This window comes from Trematomus bernacchii, unplaced genomic scaffold, assembly GCF_902827165.1.
Source record: "Trematomus bernacchii unplaced genomic scaffold, fTreBer1.1, whole genome shotgun sequence".
In the NCBI taxonomy this organism is placed as follows: domain Eukaryota; kingdom Metazoa; phylum Chordata; class Actinopteri; order Perciformes; family Nototheniidae; genus Trematomus; species Trematomus bernacchii.
The window spans coordinates 2,714,626-2,724,160 of record NW_022987828.1 but is presented as its reverse complement, the minus strand read 5'-3'; the positions used below and the strand labels follow the sequence as shown (position 1 = coordinate 2,724,160).

At 37.1% G+C, this 9,535-nt stretch overlaps 1 protein-coding gene across 1 annotated transcript; it reads left to right on the top strand.

Annotated features, from left to right (window-relative positions):
* Positions 1-242: 242 nt before the first annotated feature.
* Positions 243-9,097, top strand: LOC117499827 (interferon-induced, double-stranded RNA-activated protein kinase-like). Its single transcript, XM_034152468.1, has 17 exons — positions 243-539; positions 2,148-2,271; positions 2,398-2,465; positions 2,543-2,689; positions 2,793-2,925; positions 3,578-3,645; positions 4,308-4,398; positions 4,527-4,576; positions 4,665-4,752; positions 6,230-6,288; positions 6,379-6,498; positions 6,593-6,733; positions 6,918-7,122; positions 7,426-7,572; positions 7,736-7,837; positions 8,118-8,180; positions 8,754-9,097. The coding sequence occupies exons 1-17, from the start codon at positions 433-435 to the stop codon at positions 8,877-8,879; spliced, it is 1,839 nt and encodes a 612-aa protein (XP_034008359.1). The 5' UTR covers positions 243-432; the 3' UTR covers positions 8,880-9,097.
* The last annotated feature ends 438 nt before the right edge of the window (positions 9,098-9,535 follow it).

Below are 9,535 nucleotides of genomic sequence, written 5' to 3'. Positions count from 1 at the left end.
AATTTAAGAGTAAAGTATGTACAGTAGGAAAGCAGATGTCAGGTTAGAATAAATGCAATGAGATGTATAATGAAATAAAATATCTAAACGTAATAAACAAACGATCAAATCCAAAACGTCAATGTACCTAAATCAGGTGCCACACATTTAATATATAATAAATATACATATAACAGTGTAGGTTTTGTTGTTTGTCTGGATTCATGTATCCGTATTGTCAAGCCACGTAACGTTATGACGTTTACTGTAAAACGAGGAAATCGAAACTCAGCTGTATCCAAAGTCAGCTGAATCGAAGCATCAAGGATATTATGCAGGATACATACTGCAGCAAAAATAGAACAAAATGGGAAACCAAAGAGCTGCTGTGAGAGGTGTACTTCGATCTTATCGTTTTATGTAATTTAGGATCGAATTCTGACGTAATTTAAGATGGAAAGTGTAAGTGCTGTTTCCAGACTGAATGAGTACGCACAGAAAAAAAAGTTTTTACTTCAATATGAGGACCTTGGCTTTGGTGGCCCAAACCGTGATAAACAGTAAGTTTAATAACATTTCTGGTACCCGTGAGTTATGCTTAAGTCTTCCTGTGTAGCTACAGTATATTATTCTGTCGGAACGGTAGTGGTTCAATATCAAGGTTATTGGACTTCTCAAAGAAAAAAAACTCCTTAAAGAATCATTAAACTACGTTTGGGTTGGTCTACATTGGTAAGATCAGCGCCGTATAGATAGAATAACATCTTGAGACTTTTGAAAGTGCCATACAGTATGTTTATCCGGGGCCGTTTGGAAGTAAATCTGTGTATCATCGGCATATGTGTGGAAGTTGATGTTATGGCTCCTCAGTATTTGTCCCAGGGGCAACATGTAAATTAAAAAGAGCAGTATATAAGGACGTATACAGTATACATAATATGTTTTTTAGTGATTCTACAATTTAGGGTACATTCCATGTCCATTGATGTCCATTGATGATAATTATAATTATTCCAACTATTTTCTTCAAAAATATCATATTTTGCCTATTATTGGAAAGCATGTTATAATATCACACAAACATTATGTGCATCCTATGCTTTATTTACCTTGAAATGTGTCATGATGTTCTTAAATTGTCAGTTTTTGCTCTGTCCGTTTTTCAGTTGAGGGTGTCTTGGTTTCAAAATAATGAATAAAAACCATTAAAGTAAATAAAAAAAAGTATTCATTTATTTCAAAAGTCTAAATACTAAAGAATAATAACATATTTTTAATTGATTTCCTCCTTTAAATAATTTAAATATCTTAATATATGAATGTCCGCAAAAGTTCTGTCAACTATGTTACTAACAGAACTTCCCCATTTAACTCAAAAATGGTTTGTCCCAATACCATGTCACCAGCATCACATGATGCCATGTTCCTCTTTGGCAGACATTTTGAACACACTGTGGTGATTGTCCTCTAATTTTTTACAATATTTTATGTATAATAGCACATGGTCAATTAATATACTCATTGACAATCAACAATGTTACGTACATTGTTATGGTTTACAATTGTTTAATGATTTTAATTCAATTATATGTTCAAATGTGATGTTAACCTGTTCAAGAAAATGACATGTGGTCATCCAAGCAAGGCCTACCATTGAAATGATGGGTCAAAATAGGGAAATTGTCAACTAGGTTACCTGTCAACTAAGTTACCCAGTACTGTAATAACTGTAGTAACAGTTATTACATTTATATAAAATAAAATAAAAAAATGTTTAAGCTTTGCAACCAGTGGATATGTTACACTGAGGAATATACTAACTTGAACCACTGATTGTTCTATTGAGAAAGAACACTTTCTTTGTACTGTTTTGTTGATGTGAAATGCACCCTAAATTATAGAATCACATATATATATATTTGTAATTGACTGTATTTCCCTGAAGTAATTTTCCTGATAGTAGCCAATTCAATTGAGATCATTTTAAAGCAGTCGCCCATATTTTTTATGGGGCTTAAAGGAGTAGAGTAAATTAGGCATAAATGATTGCTCACAATTTACAACATGGATGGTTACTAGTGTGCAGAATCAACTGATTTAATGCACCCCAACCCCACAAACATTATTTAAATAAATGAATAACATAATGTTTGACAATTGCTCTACAGATTCACCCAGAGGGTAGTCCTGAATGGTAAAGTCTATCCTGAAGGTGTGGGGAAGACGAAAAAGGAAGCCAAGCAAGATGCTGCTAAAAATGCCCTGAGAGACTTGTCAGAGTGCACACATCAGGTATGAGTTGCGACAGTAAGATTTTCCGTCCTCTATTTTTAACAAGCCCCTATTATTAAAGGTAAAATACCAATCATAGGCCTAAACATCTGCTGTAGGGTGTGACATAGCATTTTTGTTCTCCAGACTGCAGTTGAGAATTACAACCCAGCTCAACAAAAGCAGGAACCAAATCAAAATTATTCTGATATCTGGTGAGTAAATCACAAAGCCAGTGCAATGTTTTATTTTCATGTCTTCATCTGTGTTAAATGTCTCTTGTTTATTACAGTAATAAGACAAGAAGCCTCAGTGTCAACTCTCAGGACAACAGCTCTGAACATAATTTCATTGGATTAGTTGACCACTACTGTCAGAAAAAAAACCACCACTATACATTCATCGAAGACAAAAGATTGGGACCAGCCCATGAGCCTCAGTAAGAACCTGAACTTCTGTAACCTGAATAGACACTAAAGTCATTCAATGCTAACTCTTCATTGATTTCCTGTTCTAAACAACATTTTTTCAAAAAAACACAGATATTCCTACAAATTAACAATCAACGGCAAGAAGTATCCTGTGGCTGAGGGAAGGACTAAAAAGGAAGCCAAACAAAATGCAGCTAAACTCGCCTGGTTTGACCTTCAAGAGCAGTCAGACTGGGACAGCAAGGTATTTTATATTGTGTACTTCTTTAAATCCTCAAAAATCCTCAATTGAAGTTTAATAGGTCCACTCCACAATATAATATTATATATATTATAAAATAGTTTAATACAACGGTGATAGCAAGGTGTACTTAACTGGAAGCTAAGGGTAGTTAAGCAGAAAAGTAGTGGTTTAATTTCCCTAAAGCTGCATTCACATGGTACACAATTTTCTCTTTGCTCACCGCGAAGTTGGGCACAGATCTTTGCAGTGAAAACTGTTAGTTAAGTTTATTTTATACGGCTGTCATCAGGTTGGTTGTGTGTCAAACGGTTAGCAGTAAATTAGGTTATAGTTGAAATCATTTTAACTTTGAGCGCATCGCTGAAAACTATTTACGGGTGGTGCCCGATGCCGAGGGGAGCACTTCCTCCTGGTGGGGCGGCACTGCCTTTTCCATAGAAACACAACGGCAACATCAGTGCAAAGCCTTTTTACTGCTGGTGCTGTGAAAGCAGCTTAATGCTCTCAGAGACCATATACAAGTCAGCCCTTTAAATTAAACATACAAGCAAGGCATTTCATTTGTTCTGTTTGATGGATTTAATGTATTGTATAGCCTCTTTTCTTCTGATAATGTCTAATGTTATGTCAAACCCCTTCTCTTTCATTTTAGGTGTCCATCAGATCAACAGTGTCTGAAGGTGGTGCACTGCCTGTGTTGTCAACGCCATCAACTCCCCTGTAAAGCACTTACTCTGAATTCACACCTGGGAGTGGTAAAGTGCTGACTGTGGCAAGCATTCATGCGTAAAGCTGCGCGTGCCGCTCCAACCTCAGCTTTTGAGAATTTGCAGCAAAGTTGGGGATAGTTTAACTTTTTGCGGGCTAGTGTGGCTGGAATGTTCAGGCAGCAAACCCTAATGCATTGATCTAAAACAAAATGGAGGATGCATTTTCAGTTCACATTGGAATGATTTGTCCGCCAGTGGCTCAGTCAGTAGGGGCTTGGACTGTGGAGAGGGTCCCAGTTCCCCTCCTGAGCCATGCTGTGGTCCCCTTGAGCAAGACACCGGACTTCCCCCCCACTCCCCATTGCTCCCCGGGCGCTGTACAATCCTAGTTCTTAGATGGGTTAAATGCAGAGGTGAAATGTCACTTTGTGTGCTGTGTGCATGTATGTGTGACTATTACATATGGTTTCATCCTCCTCTTCTATATTTATTAGTGACACATAGTGACAGAAATAAATAGCCTCACACCCGCAGAAACATTTAGTTATTGCTGCAAGAGGCACTTCGCTGCTCCCCTGTATGAATTTTGCATTATTGCCATTGGTATGAAAGCAGAACATGGAGTGAAATACTAAGAAGGCTTTACTCATGTCTGTCCTTGTATTCCCCTAGGGGTTCGTATGAGGCATCGTCACAAAGAACGTCAACAAGTACAAGTCCCTCAATAACATTCGAAGATTCAACAAACCCTTCCCAAGCTCAGGTCTGTTTTTCCAGCATCTGACCGTGGTGACATTCAATAATAAACATGATGTTGAAAAGGGCTCCAAGAGGTACATTATTTGATTTGGAACATGCTACATTCTAACAATTATCTTTTTTTTTGTATAGATGCCCTTAGAGTCTGAAAGTGATACCCCAACCAGGTTGTCAAATTCACTGTAAGGCACTTATTTATCCTATTATTGAAACAGATTGTATAGCTTAACGCTGGAAAGCTGTAACAATGCCTCTCATTATGTTCTTTAGAGAGTCTATTTCATCGTCACAAAGCATGTCCACGAGTACAAGTGGCTCTGGAATATTCACAGATTCATCAAACTCTTCCAAGGATCAGGTATGTTCTTTATACCACAATCTTTTTTGATTAGATTTTATTATATGTCTTACAAGACAGATATAACAAGTTAAACAGCCTATGCTGGAACACATGCATGCACATGGCCTTGCATCAGTACATGGTTTTAATCCAAAACATATATATTTTGTTGTTATTATTTATTTTGTTTAATTTTTTAACACTGTTTAGCTGGAGTTAGAGCTACATCTATGTTCAATATCTCAGACTGTATTTCCAAGTACATCCCAGTGGGCCTTAACAGCTGAGAATAGAGGACCATACCGAATTTACAAGGGTGCACACCTCCCCTCAAAACTATGGCAGCATAAGCCTGAGAGGGTTTGATTCATCTTTTTAAGTGTAAAGTGGGTGATGTATACTCTGCAGTATTTTATAACACATTTGGACAGTGATACTGAGTTCCAAAGGTTTTCCCGCTTGCTTCTTTGTACTTCTACCCCACTACATCCAGAGGTGTCAGGGTTGGGGGTTATCAGGACCCAAATGCAGAATGAGGAGAAGAGGTGCAAAGTATAACAAAAAGCTAGCTTTATTTAACAAAAGCTGTTGACAATGAACAAACAAGAAAAAACCTAAAATCCATAAACCAGTAGCACGAGGAAGCATCCAGACAAAAACCGACAGGGACAAACATGGAGGTGCAAGGAAGACAACGACCGAACATGGAGCAAAGGGGAAAACAAGACTAAATACACAGAAGGGTAATCACAGGACAAGACACAGCTGGGCAGGGGAGGCAGAAACACAAGGGCAACAGGTGAACACAATGAGGCAATCAGACACAGGAGGGCAAACACAGGAAGGAAGACCAGACACAGGGAGAACAGAAATTCAAAATAAGACCGGAAACTAAACACACAAAACTAAAATCATGACAAGAGGTAAAAGTGTACTTCTACATTTATGTATTACCTTTAGTTACTTTACATATTTGAATTAATAATGTGAAATGTAAACAACACTTAAATAAGACTTTAGTTACACCTGGAGTAAATTCACAAGCTACCCTGCAGTATACAAAGTCATTAAAAATAGCTTTTACCAGCTTTGATAACACTAATCAGAATCATCAGAATAATCAGAATCAGAATGCAGCAATGATTATAATTAAAACATATAATATATACTATTCTGAAATGGGCCAATGTGCACAATGAGTACTTTTACTTTAGGTACTTTAAGTATATGTTCATGCTAATACTTTAGTACTTTTACTTGAGTAACATTTTGAATGCAGGACTTTTACTTGTAACAGAGTACTCCTACACTTTGGTACTTTTACTTAGGTACAAGTTCATAGTACTTCTCCCACCTCTGTCAGAATCTGTGAAAAACTGTGAAAGCTGCTTACTCTGTAGAGGGCAAAATAATAATAGTGTTATTATTAAAGAGTATACAACAATGAGAGCAGGGCACCAAATGTTGACTCTATGTTATTCTTTTGTCCTCTAAGCATCCTGTCAAAGACAAGATCATAGGAAATACTGAAAATCAGACATCCACCCTTTCAAGGTATGAAAAGAACCCTCCTAAATATCTCTCCCAACAATTGCTGTACAATCAAGAACCCTTTTGCCTAAACAAAAGTGTTGATCTCGACAGGTTTACTTCAGAATTTGATATCACTGAGTGTCTTGGAAAAGGGGCCTACGGTTGTGTTTACGCAGCAAGAGACAAACGGCTGAAACAGGGTTATGCTGTAAAGATTGTCCGCAGTAACGAGTAAGTATGCAGTAGTACAGATCAACTGTGCATTATGCTGTATGTATGCAAATACTTTGATTACTGATTCCATTGTTGTTCTCATTTGGATCAGGAAAGCTCTTCGAGAGGTGGGGACATTGTCAAAGCTTCTCCACTGTAACATCGTCAGATACTACACATTTTGGATGGAGGATTCAATATACCAAGATCACACTACAGCTGGAAACTCAGCTGGCAGTTTCAGCTCTTCCCAGTAAGTCCAATACACTAACCTGGATCAGGCTATAGACAGCATGCAAAGCATAACTTTGATTCAAGGCTGGGCCACGACTACCTGCACATGGCTCATAAAGCATAAACACAAGCAAAACATAAAAAGAAGAAGTGTCTTTATCAAAAAGAGAGTCATATTATCATGTTTCTCTCTCTTTTCTTAGGTCTATAGAGGATCCATCAGCAAAGTACCTCTATATTCAGATGGAGTTATGCAAAACAAAAACCCTTAAGAAGTGGATAAATGAGAAGAACGCTCAGTCTCTGCAAGACTCCAAGAGAAGACAAGAAAGTGTAGCCATTGCTCAGCAAATAGTCAGTGGAGTCGAATATATTCACCGCAAGGGGCACATCCACAGAGACCTAAAGGTGAGACTCTGCCGTGTATATCTGAGGCAAATGTTGATATAGACTCTACCTATATGGTACATAGGGTTTTCTCTTTGTGCCTTGAAATCAACTACACAAACATTAGGCTATTAATTGATCAATACAGACCAATTTATTGACCCAATACAAGCAAGCACTGCTTAGATATGTAATGCTGGTTTGAACCTTACCTACCTTTTCAAATCCATTTTGAACTCTTAGGTTCACTTTATAATGTGTTAATGCCTTTTGTGTGGGCTAGGTTTAAATTATTTTACTCCTGTTTTTCTTAATAATGGTAAGCCTGAAAACATCCTGTTTGGAGTGGATGGAGAAGTGAAGATCGGCGACTTTGGTATGGTCACCAAAGATGATGATGATGATGATGACACCGCTTTAATGGAGAGAACTGGACTCAGAGGAACATCGACTTACATGGCTCCTGAGCAAGTGAGATGGACTGATAATAACTTTTAATTATTCTTTATTGTTGTCTTAACAAATGTGTTCTTCTCTTTGGCTAAGGTAGGCTACCTTTATGCCTACCACCGTTAACGATGCTCCCAAATTTCTCATCTTCATCTGTCTTTACTATTTGCAATTCTTATCACAGATAACGGGGAAGACCTATGACCGAAAAGTGGACATATTTGCTCTGGGGTTGATATACTTTGAACTCCTTTGGAAACTCTCTACTGGCCACGAAAGAGGAGTGGTGAGTCTTTCCTGTGTGTGTTGTGTGTTACATTTTTCCAATTTGATAAATAACTTGCCACAACAATTTCACCATATTGTGTAGGATAATGTTTATCATGTACAAATAAATGAATATGAAATACCAGTAGATTACTTATCAGTGTGTAGCAAAATCAGTGTACTATAGATAGCAGATAGGATGGAACGATATCATTTATCTTCTAATACATCTTGTTAAATGTTTTATTGTATTGATTTGTTCTTTGTTATTTATCCTTGTATCACTTTATGAATACCAGGTTTGGAATGATGCCAGAAGTCAGAAGCTCCCTGAAGAGTTTTCACTGACTTTTGCCAAAGAGGTAAATTAACATATTGTTATTACAGGCCTACTGTACTTCAAGTCATGAGGCTTTTAACTTTAATATTTGGTTGCAGCTTCTCAAACATAAGGATTTGCTGATGTTTATATTAATAATTGGAATTGATTTATTTTTATATATACAATTTTGAGGTTGTGAAAATTGGTTGAACCAAACCAATGATTTAAAGGTCTCACTTTAGAAAATAAAAAATCTGTCCATCAATGGTGAAAATAATCAGCAGATCAATTAATAATGAAAATACCAATTAGCCGCGTTCCTTCAAAAAACATTTACTTAAATAAGAGTTTCAATGCAGAACTTGAGTAATATACTTAATGGACTGCTTTAACAGTGTGGTATTATTATTCTTTCTTTAGTAAAGGATCTGAATAGTTCCTCCCCCACTCATTAGGAGTCACAACAGAACGGCCGCTGTCTGTATGTAACAGATAACTGGTTCTAGAAAATATCATTCTCTATGTCAGAAATACTGTTGAGTAGTGCTTCAACAATAATGTAGACAACATAACATTATTGGTTCAAAGATCTCAGTAGAATTGTCTTTTGCAGAACGAAATCATCAAGTTAATGCTGCGTGAGAAGCCAGAAGACCGTCCTGAAGCAAGTAAACTAACGGCAGAGCTGAAAAAATGGGCTCAGACACAAAATATGGATCAGGAAAGGGCTACAGTCTAATCATCTGGAGATCTCTCTGTTCGATGTCTGTCATAGGATAAAATGATTTTATTTGTTATAAATATATGTAGAGAAATGGTTAAGGGATTGACTGCACTTCTCTGGCACTTTATCTGAACTTTAATTAAAAAAGGGACACTATATGCTCATTTTCAGGTTTCATATTTGTATTTTGTGCCTTTATGTGTTAACATGCTTTAATCTTGAAAAATATATTTATTTTTCTCATACTGCCTGCGTTGCAGCACCTCTTTTCACCCTCTGTCTGAAACCAGAGCCCAGTCTGCTCTGATTGGTTAGCTGGCCGCTGTTGTGAATGGTCAACCGCTTTGAGATGTCCCGCCCCTCAGCCTAAAGCGTACAATGTGTTGGCGTGTTAGTCAATAGAACTGCGAGTGTTACATAGTGATGTCATTATGTTACGGAAGTAAACAAAGGGGGTCCAATCAAGGCGTGTGTTGGAGAGAAACTCCCTCAGATCATTTACATGCACATACAGTACCAGTCAAAAGTTTGGACACACCTTCTCATTCGAAGGTTTTTATTTATTTTAATTTGTTTACATTGTAAATGAATACTGAAGACATCAAAACTATGAAAGAACACATATGGAATGTGAATATGTTTTATATTTTTTGATTATTCAAAGTAGCTCC